The sequence below is a fragment of the Mustelus asterias genome, chromosome 8 (assembly GCF_964213995.1).
Source record: "Mustelus asterias chromosome 8, sMusAst1.hap1.1, whole genome shotgun sequence".
Lineage (NCBI taxonomy): Eukaryota > Metazoa > Chordata > Chondrichthyes > Carcharhiniformes > Triakidae > Mustelus > Mustelus asterias.
In genome coordinates this window covers 121,608,912-121,627,916 of record NC_135808.1, presented here as the reverse complement: position 1 = coordinate 121,627,916, position 19,005 = coordinate 121,608,912, and the positions used below count along the sequence as shown (strand labels likewise).

Here is a 19,005-nt window from a genome sequence, read left to right as displayed (position 1 = left end):
AGAAAAATTCTGAGAATATTTATTTTATGTATGAAAATTATTGTCTTTTGTTTTGCAGATCTTCATGTCGGTTATTAAAGGAACAAAGGTATGCAATGATTTAATTAGTTTTGTGGACTACAGTGGACGTTTTCTTAGGTTTTGCACTTGATATAAAGAACAATACAGCACAGGAACAGGCCCTTCGGCCCTCCAAGCCCGTGCCACTCCCTGGTCCAAACTAGACCATTCTTTTGTATCCCTCCATTCCCACTCCGTTCATGTGGCTATCTAGATAAGTCTTAAACGTTCCCAGTGTGTCCGCCTCCACCACCTTGCCCGGCAGCGCATTCCAGGCCCCCACCACCCTCTGTGTAAAATACGTCCTTCTGATATCCGTGTTAAACCTGCCCCCCTCACCTTGAACCTATGACCCCTCGTGAACATCACCACCAACCTGGGAAAAAGCTTCCCACTGTTCACCCTATCTATGCCTTTCATAATTTTATACACCTCTATTAGGTCACCCCTCATCCTCCGTCTTTCCAGTGAGAACAACCCCAGTTTACCCAATCACTCCTCATAACTAAGCCCCTCCATACCAGGCAACATCCTGGTAAACCTCCTCTGCACTCTCTCTAAAGCCTCCGCGTCCTTCTGGTAGTGTGGCGAACCAACGTTCTATACAACTGCAACATCAGACCCCAACTTTTATACTCTATGCCCCGTCCTATAAAGGCAAGCATGTCATATGCCTTATTCACTACCTTCTCCACCTTCAAGGATCTGTGGACTTGACCAGGTCCCTCTGCGTATCTACACCCTTTATGGTTCTGCCATTTATCATATAGCTCCCCTCTACGTTAGTTCTACCAAAATGCATCACTTCACATTTATCTGGATTGAACTCCATCTGCCATTTCTTTGCCCAAATTTCCAGCCTATCTATATCCTTCTGTAGCCTCTGACAATGTTCCTCACTATCTGCAAGTCCAGCCATTTTCGTGTCGTCCGCAAACTTGCTGATCACCCCAGTTACACCACCTTCCAGATCGTTTATATAAATCACAAACAGCAGAGGTCCCAATACAGAGCCCTGCGGAACACCACTAGTCACAGGCATCCAGCCGGAAAAAGACCCTTCCACTACCACCCTCTGTCTTCTGTGACCAAGCCAGTTCTCCACCCATCTAGCCACCCCCCCCTTAATCCCATGAGATCCAACCTTTTGCACCAACCTACCATGAGGGACTTTGTCAAACGCTTTACTAAAGTCCATATAGACAACATCCAGGGCCCTTCCCTCGTCAGCCATTCTAGTCACTTCTTCAAAAAACTCCACCAGGTTAGTGAGGCATGACCTCCCTCTCACAAAACCATGCTGACTATCGTTAATGAGTTTATTCCTTTCTAAATGCGCATACATCCTATCTCTAAGAATCCTCTCCAACAACGTCCTGACCACGGACGTCAAGCTCACCGGCCTATAATTTCCCGGGTTATCCTTCCTACCCTTCTTAAATAACGGGACCACATTAGCTATCCTCCAATCCTCTGGGACCTCACCTGTGTCCAGTGACGAGACAAAGATTTGCGTCAGAGGCCCAGCGATTTCATCTCTCGTCTCCCTGAGCAGCCTGGGATAGATTCCATCGGGCCCTGGGGATTTGTCAGTCTTTATATTCCCTAAAAAACCTAACACTTCCTCCCTTGTAATGGAGATTTTCTCTAACGGGTGAAGGAAGTATTTTCGGGAAAGCTCTTGTACATTGACCTGCTGCATTTCCCTCAGTGCACTCTTAAAATGGTTTCACTGGAGAATTTATTAACCAATAACTCGTGTCAAAATTCAATCAGTCCTTGAGCTGTGTTGAGAATGCTTAGCAATAGCACAAGTGGTACAACTTGTTTATCCTCTATTGCTCACTGTTGTTATGTTTTCATTTACCTGTACTCCATACTTTCTTATATATCGGTGGCACGGTGGTACAGTGGTTAGCACTACTGCGTCACAGCTCCAGGGACCCGGGTTCGATTCCTGGTAGAGGAGGAATTTCTTCAGCCAGAGAGTGGTGAATCTGTGGAACTCTTTGCCGCAGAAGGTTGTGGAGGCCGGGTCATTGAGTGTCTTTAAGACAGAGATAGATAGGTTCTTGATTATTAAGGAGATCAGGGGTTGTGGGGAAAAGGCAGGAGAATGGGGATGAGAAAAATGTCAGCCATGATTGAATGGTGGAGCAGATTTGATGGGCCGAGTGGCCTAATTCTGCTTCTATGCTTTATGGTCTTATGGAGTCTGCGTGGATTTCCTCTCGGTGCTCCGGTTTCCCTCCCACAGTCCAAAAGATGTGCTGGTTAGATGCATTGGCTGTGGTAAATTCTCCCTCTGTGTATCCTTGGTGTGGTGACTAGGGATTTTCACAGTAACTTCATTGCAGTGTTAATGTAGGCCTCCTTGTGGCATTAATAAATAAACTTTAAAACTTTATATCTTAAAGTTGATCATTGCTAATTAATTGTGCTGCCGTTTGTTTAGGAGATTTGGGCATTGATCTTGTATTTAATTTCCTACCTTTGTACCTTTTATGCATGAAAGTGAGAGATAAAATGAAAAAATGCATTTATGTGCATCCTTTTTGTAGAAAGGTGATGAGGGATACTTGAGATCCTTACCATTGGCCAGGAGAGGGCGCATTTGTTTGTATATTTAGAATTCTTACTATTTTCAAATCTCTCAAGCTCCAGCTATACAGCCCCATGAGATATCTATACCTCTCCAATTCGTGCCTCTTATGTGTCTCTAATTTAAATTATTTCATCATGGGGCGGCACGGTAGCACAGTGGTTAGCTCTGCTGCTTCACAGCTCCAGGAACCTGGGTTCGATTCCCGGCTTGGGTCGCTGTCTGTGTGGAGTTTGCACATTCTCCTCGTGTCTGCATGGGTTTCCTCCGGGTGCTCCGGTTTCCTCCCACAGTCTAAAGATGTGTGGGTTAGGTTGATTGGCCATGCTAAAATTGCCCCTTAGTGTCCTGAGTTGCGTAGGTTAGAGGGATTAGCGGGTAACTGTGAAGGGATAAGGGGATTGGGCCTGGGTGGGATTGTGGTCGGTGCAGACTCGATGGGCCAGATGGCCTCTTTCTGCACTGTAGGGTTTCTATGATGGTAGCAATATCCTCATCTGCCAAGGTCCAAAGCTCTGGAATTCACTCCCTCACTTTCTTGCCGCCTTTTGAGGCGTTCTGTAAATACCTACCTCTGAGCGCAAACCCTCTAACCCACCATGGCTCAGAGTCGCATTTTCTTTGATGATACTCCTGTGAAGCACCTCGGGATGTTTTACTGCATGAGAAGCATACATTAAGTAGTATTTGGAGACCTTCTGGCTACTGTTTTTGGATAGAGGCCAAGAAAGTACAACCATTGCAGATGCAAGCAACTGTCTGCCTCCATTTTCAGGATCTAGTCGTTTGAGAGGTGGGCCTACAGCCAGGTGAATGATTGAGGTGATACTCTGTTCAGAATCCCTCCACATCCATCTCGAGAGAAGCTATTGGCCCAGACAGACAATTAACCAGCTTAAAGTCTCCAAAATATGTAAACCACCAGTAGATTGAGCCAGGAGTTACCGTAAGGCCTCCGACAAAAGGTCGCCGTATTATAGGAAAGATGTGGAAGTGTTGGAAAGGGTGCAGAGGAGATTCACCAGGATGTTGCCTGGTATGGTGGGAAAATCGGATGAGGAAAGGCTGAGGGGCTTGAGGTTGTTTTCGTTAGAGAGAAGAAGGTTAAGGGGTGACTTAATAGAGGCATACAAGATGATCAGAGGATTAGATAGGGTGGACAGTGAGAGCCTTTTTCCTCAGATGGCGTTGGCTAGCACGAGGGGACATAGCTTTAAATTGAGGGGTGATGGATATAGGACAGATGTTAGAGGTAGGTTCGCCCTGCCTGCAGCAGTAGTGGACTCGTCAACATTAAGAGCATTCAAATGGTTATTGGATAAACATATGGATGATATTGGAGGGGCTTTTGATTGGTTCCACTGGTCGGCGCAACATCGAGGGCCGAAGGGCCTGTTCTGCGCTGTAATGTTCTATGTTCTAAAAGTTGGATAAGATTTACAGATAGCTTCAGAAACCTGAAGAAATGCGTAGAGATTCACAAACCAGTTGGGAAGTGGAATAAAGAGTAAACTCTTTACATGATATTATACTCAATTCAGTCTGCCCTGCTTACTTAAAGCAGAAGCTAATGGTAAATTTGTAACTGGCTGTCTGATCGAAGACAGAGGGTGGTGGTGGATGGAAAATTTTTGGATTGGAGGCAGGTTGCTAGCGGAGTGCCACAGGGATCAGTGCTTGGTCCTCTGCTCTTTGTGATTTTTATTAATGACTTAGAGGAGGGGGCTGAAGGGTGGATCAGTAAATTTGCTGATGACACCAAGATTGGTGGAGTAGTGGGTGAGGTGGAGGGCTGTTGTAGGCTGCAAAGAGACATAGATAGGATGCAAAGCTGGGCTGAAAAATGGCAAATGGAGTTTAACCCTGATAAATGTGAGGTGATTCATTTTGGTAGGACTAATTTAAATGTGGATTACAGGGTCAAAGGTAGGGTTCTGAAGACTGAGGAGGAACAGAGAGATCTTGGGGTCCATATCCACAGATCTCTAAAGGTTGCCACTCAAGTGGATAGAGCTGTGAAGAAGGCCTATAGTGTGTTAGCTTTTATTAACAGGGGGTTGGAGTTTAAGAGCCGTGGGGTTATGCTGCAACTGTACAGGACCTTGGTGAGACCACATTTGGAATATTGTGTGCAGTTCTGGTCACCTCACTATAAGAAGGATGTGGAAGCGCTGGAAAGAGTGCAGAGGAGATTTACCAGGATGCTGCCTGGTTTGGAGGGTAGGTCTTATGAGGAAAGGTTGAGGGAGCTAGGGCTGTTCTCTCTGGAGCGGAGGAGGCTGAGGGGAGACTTAATAGAGGTTTATAAAATGATGAAGGGGATAGATAGAGTGAACGTTCAAAGACTATTTCCTCGGGTGGATGGAGCTATTACAAGGGGGCATAACTATAGGGTTCGTGGTGGGAGATATAGGAAGGATATCAGAGGTAGGTTCTTTACGCAGAGAGTGGTTGGGGTGTGGAATGGACTGCCTGCAGTGATGGTGGAGTCAGACACTTTAGGAACATTTAAGCGGTTATTGGATAGGCACATGGAGCACACCAGGATGATAGGGAGTGGGATAGCTTGATCTTGGTTTCAGATAAAGCTCGGCGCAACATCGTGGGCTGAAGGGCCTGTTCTGTGCTGTACTGTTCTATGTTCTATGTAATTTTATGATATCAGACTGGCAAAGTATGGCCAGAAAATCTTTTCTGTAGATGTCAACTTGCAACTCGTAACTCGTTTTTTCTATCATGATTTACAATAATTTATCCTCCTCTTGCAGAGGGAGTGCTGGAGAAGAGGTGAGATTTCAACTTTCAAGCTTCCAGGTTTCAGATGTTGATAACCCTGCCTTTAAGGAAGATCAGCCTGTGTCTACCTTCTCCTCAAGTGAAAACGACAGCAGCGACTCAGACCAAGAGTTTGTTTCCACCATCCTTTTTGATGAAAAGTGTAATTTGAAAACTAGAGAGCAGAAACCGTTCAGAAAACAGCAACAAGCTACAAAACCTAAGAAAATGGTACCTGTGCCAAAACATTTAGAAATGGATCATGAAGTAGAACATACTGCACATCGGTTGAAGAAATGTCATGTTAACAGTACTGAGACATCAAGTCCTGGATTGTCCCAATGTGTAGAAACGGAACAATTGACCGTTGCACCAAAAGAAAAGTTCTCTGTGATATCAGAGAAAACCCTGTCTCCAGTCACTACATTGACAGAATTAAAAGATAATGAAAAGGTTGTGGCAGATAAAAACTTTACAACACAGGGTCTAAGCAAGAAGGGCGCTGAATCACTGAAGATGATGATAGAAAAAATAAAACAGTCAAGCCATTCTAATTCGGGGAGATATGTTTCAGTAGCTGAACTGTCTGGTGTTAAAAGTAATGCACTGGAACTATTAAGACAAACACTAAGTGAATGGAATACAGAAGAAACCTTAAGATTTCTTTATGGTTCCAATTTTAAATGCACAGAGGTACCAACTAATTGGCCAAGTCAAGCATCTTGCGTAACTGAGCAAGAAGAACTTGATGAAGATGACCTGGACAGTCTGGAAGTGGTTGAAATCTCCAACTCTGATCAAAGTGTTGGAAACAATAAAAATGTCTTGAGCAAAGGTGTTCAAGTTGGAAGGCCAGAGGCCACTGCAAGACCTTTACCAAATTTTGAAGAAATAAAGCAGGAATCTGAATTTCTTCATTTGAAGGTCAGAGAGTTTTATAAGGGGCAGTATGTTTTGCCTGAGGACGTTGAAAGCAAGTGTGATGAAAATTCTCAATCCATAAATTATGTACAGGTAAGTCGCACGCTCTGAAGTTGGTAATATTTTTGTGTAAAATGACACTGCCTGAAATTATCCGTTTTTTTGGCTAAGCTACCCTTACTTTTCTCTTAAGACGCCATTGCTGTGGAAACCTCAGATCCTTGTTCTGGTTGTCTGCAGAAACCCAAATGTCTTCTCTCAGCTTTCAAGCTAACTCTGTTGTCTCCTTTTTGTCACAAGGCTCTGTGAGGACCATTGTAGATACCTTCCTCTGGCTGCAAAACAGCTGCTTTCTCCCCTCAAAATACAAATGGAGCTGCAGCCTCACCCCCATTCCATGCAGTGAACAATTAAAATTAATATTTTCTCTGCTAAAGTGCCGATCTGGTTAACAGTAATCTGTCGGTTCTCTCAAACCAAAACCTAGAGAATTAAACAAAATAACTTTATACCTTCACAGTTCATCTGTGTGACAATGTGACATCCATGATGTGGAGATGCCAGCGTTGGACTAGGGTGGGCACAGTAAGAAGTCTAGATGAATGGAATGGCACTCACCTGAGGAAGGAGCAGTGCTCCGAAAGCTCGTGATTCCAAATAAACCTGTTGGACTTTAACCTGATGTTGTGAGACTTCTTACAATGTGGCATGCTTTGGATGGTCTCAAGTAGAAATGCAAAGCAATTATTTTACCTTCACCCCAACCCTCTGATTCTGTAACACAATTTATGTCTTTAATGGGGTTTTGCGACCCTCCAAGAATTTCTGGATTTTTGGATACTTCTGTGGGGATCATGATACACTCTCTGGCTCTACCAAGAGGGCAGCGCTCCGAAAGCTTGTGTGGCATTTGCTACCGAATAAACCTGTTGGACTTTAACCTGGTGTTGTTGAACTTACTGTGTTTACCCCAGTCCAACGCCGGCATCTCCACATCATGTCTACCAAGAGGTCCAGAAATGGGTCATTCATTGTCAGTATTCACATTTCTAACACTCTGATCCTGAAAATACACATAGGTTAGCTTTTAACCATAATTCGCTCCAGGCTTATTTGAGTTGCATTTATAATAGAGTTGTGTTTACTGGTTTCTCAAACAGACCGCCCAGTTTATCTACAGTTAAAACTTTTAATTCCCAAAGCTAAAAGTTATATTCTAAAACATGAATTGTGCAGTAGGTATTTGCGACAACTGTTTTTATTTGTGGTCCAGTAGCACACATTTGATCACATTTTCTTCTGAACATCCAAACCTAATTTTGAGTTACACCTCCCTCTAGTCTCTAACATTGGTATAATTATGAATAGCTATGCAGTACATAAAAGTTTGAACATATAATTGAGTCTGTAGGCTTTTTTAAAAAGTCATTCCATTTATCTAGACTGGATTTGAAATCTGATTTCAAAAGTGAAAGAGAGTGTGTTGATTTGATTTGATTTATTATTGTCACATGTATTAACATACAGTGAAAAGTATTGTTTCTTGCGTGCTATACAGACAGAGCATACCGTTCATAGAGAAGGAAACGAGAGAGTGCAGAATGTAGTGTTACAGTCATAGCTAGGGTGTAGAGACAGATCAACTTAATGCAAGGTAAGTCCATTCAAAAGTCTGATGGCAGCCGGGAAGAAGCTGTTCTTGAGTCGGTCGGTACGTGACCTCAGACTTTTGTATCTTTTTCCCGACGGAAGAAGGTGGAAGAGAGAGTGTCCGGGGTGCGTGGGGCCAACTGATTTGTCGAAACTTTGACTAAATTGATTCAACACTAAAATAGACTAAGTCTTATTTTTATTTGGAATCTAGGGAAATGAAGCGAAGGATCCAGTTCTTCCATTGTTGGATTTTGCTGCACAGCACCAGATCCGCAAACGGATTGTGCTGGATAGGCTTAAAAAAATGTAAGTACACTATTATTGGTAGATGTTTATTAATATCCACCTAGATTCCTCTTTACTTCTTGGTAGCGATATTAACATAAAATAATTATTTGCAAGTTAACATTCTAATCTCATATTTTTCGGAAAATTACTTTTTGGGGGGAAAAACAGGCTGGATGTGAATGAAAATACATCAGTGAATGACATTTAATACTTGGCACTTGAGTTTTCTATTTGAATCTCTACATATAAATTTTCAAGATTCTATTGCATCTCTTGACTGGTGTTTTCACAGGCACATCACACAATATTGAACTTTTTATATCCACCAAAATGAATAATATACATAAATGTGTCATTTAGCAAAAAGTTTACATTAAATCTTAGATCTTTCCTGTAACAGGTCCCAACCTGCAAGTTTTCTTTTTGCCTGAACACTCTTCTGAAATTCCTGGTTTTCCTATGTATAAAGGTGCAATAGCTTGGAATAGCTTCTTGTTGGGGCTGTATTTTCAATGTAATGAGGCAGAAGTTGGTATAAAGATGTAAAAGATCATTAATATTTTAAGCATCTTTTTCCAGGCAAGTTACGTTCAATGTGATTCATGTTTTCATGTTTCCACAATCTTTTGAGCTTGTTTATTTTTACCACATGGACTGCAGCGGTTGAAGAAGGTAGCCCACCACCACCTTCTGAAGGGCAATTGGAGATGGGCAATAAATGCCTTAGCCAGTGATGCCCACATCCCAAGAATGAATTTTTAAAAATTATCGTGAATTAAAGGAGACAGTTTAAAACATAACCATCTTCTAAATTCTAGCAATCCTAACAAATTGTCCTGATGGTCTTGCTCTCTCCTCAACCTTTCAATCTATGTGCAGCAACCTGATGGCAAGCTGCTTATGCTCTCTTTACTGTTGCTTCCTACAAATTCTTTCAAGGTCCATTGCTTTGTGTTTTCTCAATATGATCGAGTTACCACATTGCTAGAAATAAGGAAGCAAATTTTAGCATTCAAAGTTTTTTGTTTTCTGTTTTTAGTTGCCTGCATTCAACTACAGCGGAAAATGATTGAAAATTATGAATTTTAGATTCTACCACCACAGTTTGGTTTCTTTGGAAACTGGATAGGCAGCATTCCCTGCCAGGTTAAAATTAGATGCAACTTTTGAAGCAACTATGCACAAACACGATTGTGGTTGTCATTCCCAAAGTAGAGATAATGTCTTCAGTTCCGAAGACAAGTTATATTGAAACAATGGGGGGATTTTATGGCCTCGCTCAAGCGAGAGCAAAAATACCTGCTCAAGGTCGGACATTTCTGTTGTCCGCCCCTCGCCCGCTCTGATTCCGTGGCAGGCGAGGCGGGAGAATTTCGGTGATTAATTCTGTTTCTCTCTCCACAGATGCTGAGTTTTTCCAGCATGTATTGTAGTAAAATCAGCTGCATTAATCTGGATCATTCAAAGGAAATGGTTAACATATTCTAAAAGCTTAATATATTTTTAATTCCTAGTTTACCTGAATTATTGGGACCTCTTCAACTTGGGATGTCTGATATATCTTCTGATCTAAGTAGTCTTGTAAAAACATTCAGGTGAGTGATTCAACTTGCAAATTGTTTTTGTGTATGTCTGATGTATATGTCTTGCCAACCATTGTCAGATCTGACTTGATCACAGAAAGTGTGGGCCTTGCTCGCCTCTATCAAAACCAGCCACGACTCCAGAGTCATTGTAGAAGGCCCTCATCTTCACTGCTAGTTTCTCCTTGGATTTCTCCCCTCTAAAAATAATTAAACTAATTTACGGGCTTTTATATCACTAAGACTAAGACCAAAGCAGTCGTCTCAGACTCCGACCACAGACTCCTTATTCTTATTAATTCCATCCCCCACCTTCCCAGAGCCATTGCCTCAAACCATTTGGTTTGCAATCTCGGTGCTCTATTTGACATCAAGCTGTTTCCTACCCCAAGCCCTCTCCATCACAACGATCGCCTAATTCCACCTCCTTGTGTTGCCCATCTCCATCCCTGTCTTGCACACCTGCTTCAAAATGCTATCTATGCATTTGTCCTCTCTGGACTCTACTGCCAGCATCCTCCTAGCCAGGCTTCAATCCTCCACTCTTCATAGACATGAGCTCTGAAATGTTGGTGCTATTGATGTCGTATCTCAGCTCCCGTGTCCTGGTTGCCCAATGTCTTGAATTTGAAATGTTTATTCTCAATTCGAATCCCATCATACCTTCACCTCTTTCTCTATGTCTGTAACCTTCTCGATTCTGAATTACTCCTGCATTTCTTCAGCTCTTTTCTTTTCCTTTGCATTTCCCCCAGCCCTTTGTCCCATCATTGGCCACAATTCCTGCAGCCAGATAAACTATATTTCTTTCCCGCGATCTTCTGTCTCTCTACCTCTTTGTACTTTTAAAAGCAGCTTAGAACCCCAAGCTCAGACCAAGCTTTTGGTCACACATCTAATAATCTTTATGGCTGTCTATTTTTGTCTGATTATGTTTCTATGAAGCACGTTGGGTTTCTGTTCTTACACTGAAGATGCTATTTGGTTGCATTGTTGTTGAAGGAATTAATCATGGAGGTTTCTTGGAGGATTCCAGAGTGTAAGAATTACAGAAGTAATTATAGTAATTACCACTAAGAAATAATTTCTATCTCCAAAATAGAAACTGTTACCATGTCTGTTAAAATAAAATTATTCAGTGCATTTCATTGGACACACTATTGACCAAGATGTTTTGGCTTAATTATGAGAACTTATAAAATGTAGCAACAAATGCACTAATTGCATTTGCATGCGTCACTGTGTCTTTGTGTATTTCTATGTCCAAAACACATGGATTCATGCTTCCTTGAAGTGATCACAAGATAATTGAAGACTAGGAAAATCATTTGACCCCATACTAGTTCTTCCAACACGAAGCACTTGGGGATCAATCCTCTCCCTCATTGTGACATCTTAATCGTTTCTTAAATGTATCAATGTTTGCCTCTATCACTCTTCCAGCAAGTCCATTTCATACGAATTAGGAGCAGGAGCAGGGCAATTGGCCCATTGAGCCTGCTCCACCATTCAGTACGATCCTGGGTGATCTGATTGTGGTCTCAACTCCACGTTTCGCCTACCCCCGATACCCTTTGACTCCCTTGTTAGTCAAGAATTTTTCTACCTCAGCCTTAAAAATATTTGATGACCCTGCCTCCACCCTACCTATCTTTGTGTAATCAGCAAATTTAGCAATCGTACATTTGGCCCCTTAATCCAAGTCATTGTTACAAATTGTAAAAAATAAAAGCAAGTTACTGCGGATGTTGGAATCTGTAACCAAAAGAGAAAATGCTGGAAAATCTCAGCAGGTCTGGCAGCATCTGTAAGTAGAGAAAAGAACATACATAGAACATAGAATAGTACAGCACAGAACAGGCCCTTCAGCCCACGATGTTGTGCCGAGCTTTATCTGAAGAGCTGATGTTTCGAGTCCAGATGACCCTTTGTCAAAGCTAAAAGGCCTAGAAAGTGGGAGATATTTATACTGCAGGGGGAGGGAATGAAAGATGAGTCATAGACACAAAAACAAGGGGAAAGGCTACTAATGGCCATCCAGAGAGAGGAAAACAGAATGTGATTGGCCAAACGGCAGAGAAGCTGAAATCAGAGGGTAAGCTGTGACAGAGGAAGATGTAGGGGGAGGGGTGAGAGATGGGTGGGAGAGAGGTAAAATTGAGAGAAAGAGGGAGCAAAAGGGGAGAAAAAGTAAGGATAGGAGGAAAGAGTGAGTTGGGGGGGGGGGAGGGGCCGAAAAATAAAGACAAATAAATAAAAGGTAGAGAATAGTTAAAAATGAAAAGAAATAAAAACAAGGAGGTTGAAGTGGGGTAGAGCAAATCATCTGAAGTTGTTGAATTCGATGCTGAGACCGGAAGGTTGTAAGGTGCCGAGCCGGAAGATGAGATGCTGTTCCTCCAGTTTGCGTTGAGCTTCACTGGAACATTGCAGCAGGCCACGGACAGACATGTGGGCACGGGAGCTGGATCGTGTGTTAAAATGACAAGTTGTACAAATTGTACATATTGTAATACAATACAAATTGTAAATATTTGAGGTGTCGGCACTGATCCCTGTGGCACTCCACTCGTCACATCTTACCAACCTAGAAAAGTCCCATTTATGCCCAGTGTCTGTTTTCTGTTGGCTAATTAATCTCTATCCATGCTAATATGTTAGCCTCTACACTGTTAGTTCTTTTATGTAGTAACCTTGGATGTGACACCTTGTCAAATGCCTTCTGAAAATCTAAATGCAGCACATCCACAGGTTCCCCTTTATCCACATTGTTACTTCCTCAAAAAATTCCAACAAATTAGTCCAGCACGGTTTCCCTTTCACAAAACCGTGTTGACTCTCTCCAAGTGTTGATTGGGTGAAGAATAATTTATTGATACCCAGTCATTTTCTTTTGGAACATGAAAACTGAGGGCATGGTTTGTACTCTGGGTGTTTAGTGGCACAGTGGCAATGTACCTACATTGGAGCCAGAAGCTCAAGGTTCCATTCGCACTCTGGGATTTGATCGCCTGGTGCACACATAAGGCAGTCAAACAGATTGATTACCAACCAGCAAATCCTTCTTAATATTTTGTGGCAGGCGGTAAGAGGAAGGGAGTGTCCCAGTCAGTCAGAACCTGCAGAAGGCAACAACAAGCTGCTGAAATACCTGCCAAACCATGGACCAACACATGGTCACCAATGCCCTCTCGGGGAGGAGAGAGAGTTTGTAGTCCAAGAAAGTTCAATGAATTGACTAGATTTAATTTTGTCAGTCAGTTGTGTACATTGTCTTTTTAGCTTAATAATGTCGATTCCTAGGTGATATACAGTTAACATCAAAACGAGCACATTAACAGTTCACTTTTTTTCAACAACATAGCTACATTTTTTATTATTCTTTCATGGTAGGTAAGCATTGCTGGCAAGGCCAGCGTTAATTATTCTTGAGAAGGTGGAGGTGAGCCGCCATCTTGAACTGCAACCATCAGTGGGGCTTTGTATACCCGGGTGCTCTTAGGTAGAGAGTTCAAAGATTTTACCCCAATGGCAATATATTTCCATGTCAAAATGATGTGTGAGGGTAACCTCAAGGCGTTTGTGTGGCTTTGCTCTTGTCCTTTTTGGTAGTAGGGGGTCATGGGTTTGGAAGATGTTGTCAAAGAAACCTTGGTGAGTTGCTGCAGTGCATTTTATAGGTGATTGGGCAGCACAGTGGTTAGCACTGCTGCCTCACAGCGCCAGGGATCTGGGTTTGATTCCCGGCTTGGGTCACTCTTTGCGGAGTCTGCACGTTCTCCCCGTGTCTGCATGGGTTTCCTCCGGGTGCTCCGGTTTCCTCCCACAGTCTGAAAGACATGCTGGTTAGGGTGCATTGACCCGAACAGGCGCCGGAATGTGGCGACTAGGGGAATTTCACAGTAACTTCATTGCCGTGTTAATGTAAGCCTTACTTGTGACTAATAAATAAACTTTAACTTCATACACAACTGCAGCCAGCGGTGGAAAGTGAATATTTGAAGTGGAGAATGGGGTGTTAATCAAACAAACTCCTCACTTGTAGCTTTGGGGGTTCAGGAGGTGAGTTACTTGCTGCAGAATACACAGCCTCTGACCATTTGTAGCCACTGTATTTGTGACTCACCCGGTTAAGTTTCTAATTATATCCATGAGTAAATTAACAGTTCACAGTCTTCCAGTGTGGTTGGCCAATTTATTTGAGGAAATCAGCATCGGTTCATTTTTAGTGTAAATTTTTTTTTTTTAAATACTTCTTTTTAGAACAATGTAGTTTTTTGAACCACTGTTCAACCAAATACTGTTTGTTAATTACCTTAATTTTTAGTGACAACCGTTTCTCTCCAGCAAATACTCTCTATCTTTTTGGTAGAAAATAATTTCCACGGCTTTAATGGGCTTATTTAAACAAAATAAAAACTCACCAGATGGATTCACTGCTTTGGAAAGAAGCACACACAGTCCAACTGTTTTCAGTTAACAGTTTTCAGTCAGTGCAGCTGAGAAATGGACTGAAGATACTCTGGAGACCCCTGTACAGCAACAAATCTTTATCAAAAAAAATCTCCAGGTGTCTGCTAGCAGTTGTTAAGAAAAACTGAAATGTTGAGTTATTCTCCAGAGTTAGCAGAGATCGAGAACTGGGGGTTAGTGAATGGCCATCAGGCTGAATTTAATTTAAAGCGGATTTTGAAAATTAGACTATGATTAGGAAGTCACAATAGAAATTGTATTCAAGAGTTTGATGTAAATTACATGAAGATTAAGTATATCATCAACATTGGAGCAGTGTTTAAATATCTGTGCAATCAGTGTTGTCAAAATCTTCCTAATCTAATTTGTGAATCAAAACTTACTTGGTTTGTTTGTAAAAATAAAATTAATGTGCTGCTTACAAAATTCAAGTTTTCAGGTTTAACACTTTAAAGGTTAATTGATGCTGGTGATTGATGCAAGTCAACATGCAAGATCATTGAAATAATAGCAGAGAAGGATGTGCGGGTTAGGTTGATTGGCCATGCTAAATTGACCCTAGTTTCAGGGGGATTAGCAGGGTAAATATGTGGGGTTACCGAAATAGGGCCTGGATGGGATTGTGGTCGGTGCAGACTCGATGGGCCAAATGGCCTCCTTCTGCACTGTAGGGGTTGTATGATTCTAGGAAGGAGATTAATTTGTCCATTGTGCCTATTGTAATCATTCTCATCTCGCCGCTGGCATTCAGCTCTTTTATCTATGTTTGAACCAAGGCTCTAAGGAGGTCAGGAGCTGAGTGACCCTGGCAAAACCCAAAGTGAGGGTCCGTGACCTGGTTATTGCTGAGCGCTGTTGATGACCCCTTCCATCATTTTGCTTATGATCGAGAGTAGACTGATAGGGTGATATTTGGCTGGGTTAGAGTTGTCTTATTTCTCGTGCTCAGGACTTACCTGGGTAATTTTTCACGTTGCCGGGTAGATGCCAGTGTTGTATCTGTACTGACACAGCTTGGCTAAGGGCTTAGTCTTCAGGACTATTGCCAGAATATTGTCAGGGGCCATAGCCGTTGTCGTATCCAGTATCTTCAGCATTTTCTTGATATCATGTGGAGTGAATTGAATTGGCTGAAGACTGATATTTGTGATGCTGGGGACCACTGGAGGAGGCTGAGATGGATCATCTACTCAGCACTTCTGGCTCAAAATTGTTGCGAATGCTTCAGCCTAATCTTTTGCACAAATGTGCTGGGCTCCTCCATCATTGAGAATGGGGGTATTTGTGGAGTCACCACCTCCAGTGAGTTGTTCAATTTTGATTTGATTTATTATCAATGTGCATTGGGATACAGTGAAAAGTATTGTTTCTTGCACACTATACAAAGCATACCATTCATAGAGTACATGGGGAGAAGGAAAGGAGAGGGTGTAGAATGTAGTGTTACAGTCATAGCTAGGGTGTAGAGAAAGATCAACTTAATATATGGTGGGTCCATTCAAAAGTCTGATGGCAGCAGGGAAGAAGCTGTTCTTGAGTCGGTTGGTGTGTGACCTCAGACTTTTGTAGCTTTTTCCTGACGGAAGAGGGGGAAGAGAGAATGTCTGGGTTGCGTGGAGTCCTTAATCATGCTGACTGCTTTTCTGAGGCAGCGGGAAGTGTAGACAGTCAATGGATGGAAGGCTGGTTTGCGTGATGGATTGGGCTACATTCACAACCCGTTGTAGTTTCTTGCAGCCTTGGTCGGAGCAGGAGCCATACCAAGCTATGATACATCCAGAAAGAATGCTTTCTATGGTACATCTGTAAAAGTTGGCGAGAGTCTTAGCATACATGCCAAATTTCCTTAGCCTCTTGAGAAAGTAGAGGCGTTGGTGGGCTTTCTTAACTAGTGTCGGCGTGGAGGGACCAGGACAGGTTGTTGATGATCTGGGCAGCTAGAAACTTGAAGCTCTCAACCATTTCCACTTCATCCCTGTTGATATAGACAGGCGCATGTCCTCTATTATGTTTGCTGAAGTCGGTGACTATATCCTTCATTTTACTGCATTGAGGGAGAGATTATTGCCGTTGCACCATTTCGCCAGATTCTCTATCTCTCTCCTGTACTCTGTCTTGTCATTGTTTGCGATGCAACCCACTATGGTGGTGTCATCAGGAAACTTGAAAATGGGGTTGGAGCGGGAATTTGGTCACACGGTCATAAGTGTGTGAGGAGAATAGTAAGGGGCTGAGGACACAGCATTGCGAGGCACTGGTGTTGAGGATAATAGTGGAGGTGGTGTTTTATCCACCACCATTCACAACTGGATGTGGTAGGACTGCAGAGCTTAGCGCTGATCCATTGATCACATGACCTTTCCCAGAGTGCTTCTGTTCTTGCCCTTGCCAGCCCCTGACTTGTGTCCTTAGTCTCTGAGATCTGTTATTCAGCCACTTCTCTTCTGGCCCTGGCTTCTGTTTTGAACTCCCACTTAAGTTCTGGCCTCCATCTAGTGGCAGAAAATGGTCAGTGCAGATAGTCCTGGGACTTCAGTTGCTACCTGCATTGACCAGTGTCTGCCACTAGATGGAAGCTGGTTGATTTATTGTCCTGAAGGAAGGTATAATTTTTAAACACAATTTACATTGTTTTATGTATTGTATTTAGTGATGTACTTTATTTTGCAAGTTATTACTGCTAGGAATGTACAAATGTATTTGCAAATGTATTTTAAGTTTATTTATTAGTGTCACAAGTAGGCTTACATTAACACTGCAATGAAGTTACTGTAAAAATCCCCTAGTTGCCACACTCTGGTGCCTGTTCGGGTACACTGAGGGAGAACTTAGCATGACTGATGCACCTATCCAGCACGTCTTTCGGACTGTGGGAGGAAACAGGAGCACCCGGAGGAAACCCACGCAGACACGGGGAGAACGTGCGGGGTGTAGATTCCGCACAGACAGTCACACAAGCCAGGAATCGAACCTGAGTCCCTGGCGCTGTTAGGCAGCAGTGCTAACCGCTGTGCCACTGTACCGTATTCCGACGTGCATTGTCTTTTCTCAGCAGGAAATGTCTGAAGGAGCCTTTAAGATTTAAGGCTTTAATATTGATTCTGATGGCAACCTATGATTCATTTACTTGTGGTTTTTCTGGATCATAATTGCGACTTTAAATCAGGACTATTTTGTATTACTTGATTATAATGTGGTCCTTAAAACTATTATCTGTCTAGAAACATAGAAAACTACAGCACAAAACAGGCCCTTCGGCCCCACAAGTTGTGCCGAACATATCCCTACCTTTTAGGCCTACCTATAACCCTCCATCCTATTAAGTCCCATGTACTCATCCAGGAGTTTCTTAAAAGACCCTATTGAGTTCGCCTCCACCACCACTGACAGCAGCCGATTCCACTCGCCCACCACCCTCTATGCGAAAAACTGCCCCCTAACATTTCCCCTGTACCTACCCCCCAGCACCTTAAACCTGTGTCCTCTCGCAGCAGCCATTTCCACCCTGGGAAAAAGCCTCTGAGAGTCCACCCGATCTATGCCTCTCAACATCTTATACACCTCTATTAGGTCTCCTCTCATCCTTCATCTCTCCTACGTTAACATGAAGAATATCACTGGTAACTTGGGCATATTAAAAATGGTATGTCCAAATGCATGCAGATATATCACTTATTACAAATATGAAACAGTCTTACGATTGCTTCTCAGCTGCAGTCTAGAAGTGATCCTGAAGCGAAAAACAATCGCGCTCTGGATCACCTGGACTATTGCTTAACGACTAGGCTTCTTCAGCCAGCCTTACCAAGAGGATCAGCGTTCTACCACGTAATGTGCAACAGACTTTAAGTCCTTACAAATATCACCCAGTTTGCTAGGAGCATTACAATGAGAGACCTGCTAAAATTAGATATAGTGCACAAGCAAATTCTACAATAACTTTCAAAAGTGAATTGAAAAATACTTGAAGGCAAAAAAGATAGTGCTGTGAGACAAGCCAGGGGAGTAGGGGCTAATTGGATATTTCCGGGAGTGGCTGGAATGAGACACGTGGGCCGCTGTGTCATTCTTAGAACGTGTTGTCATTTTTCTGAAGATTAGCAAACTCCACATCGTGAATTTCAAAACATTTATGGAAAGCTAACTGATGAAAGCAAGTTTAGATTAATGCGACAAAAAAACAGAAATGCAGGGAAAACTCAGCAGATCTGGCAGCATCTGTGAAGAGAGAAAGCAAGTTAACGTTTTGAATCTGTTTGACTTCTTCAGAGCTTTTATTTAGATTATTGAGATTTCCCCCCCCCCATGTTGCACAAGCATCTTAACCAGACACTTGAAGTGAAAGGTATTGGAATTTTGTGATGGTATTCTTAATACAAGTCACCAGGGCGATTATAATCTCATTAAGCACATATTAATACTTGTCTCGTGATTGCCTTCGCTTTTTCTACATTAATGTTGGCCTTTTCTTCAGGTGACAACTTTAATACTATTACTGCTAACCACAGCCGAAGACTAGAATTAATGGACCACTTTTGCTCATGATTTTGTGCTTGTTCCTGAACTGAAAGCTTTGTTCATCTGAGGATCTGGCCCTGAGGTGCAGCTTGCTTTAAAAGTGATTGGCCTTTGTCTGCTCCCGCGTACATA

General features: G+C 42.5%; 1 protein-coding gene across 2 annotated transcripts in view; it reads left to right on the top strand.

Moving 5' to 3' along the window:
* Positions 1–19,005, top strand: part of rpap2 (RNA polymerase II associated protein 2) — an 89,455-nt gene that overhangs the window by 12,195 nt on the left and 58,255 nt on the right. For both annotated transcript variants that reach the window (XM_078218890.1, XM_078218891.1), the window contains exons 6-9: positions 59–88; positions 5,431–6,451; positions 8,223–8,317; positions 9,814–9,894. In XM_078218890.1, the coding sequence (XP_078075016.1) occupies positions 59–88; positions 5,431–6,451; positions 8,223–8,317; positions 9,814–9,894 (1,227 nt within the window). The remainder of the gene's footprint in view (positions 1–58; positions 89–5,430; positions 6,452–8,222; positions 8,318–9,813; positions 9,895–19,005) is intronic.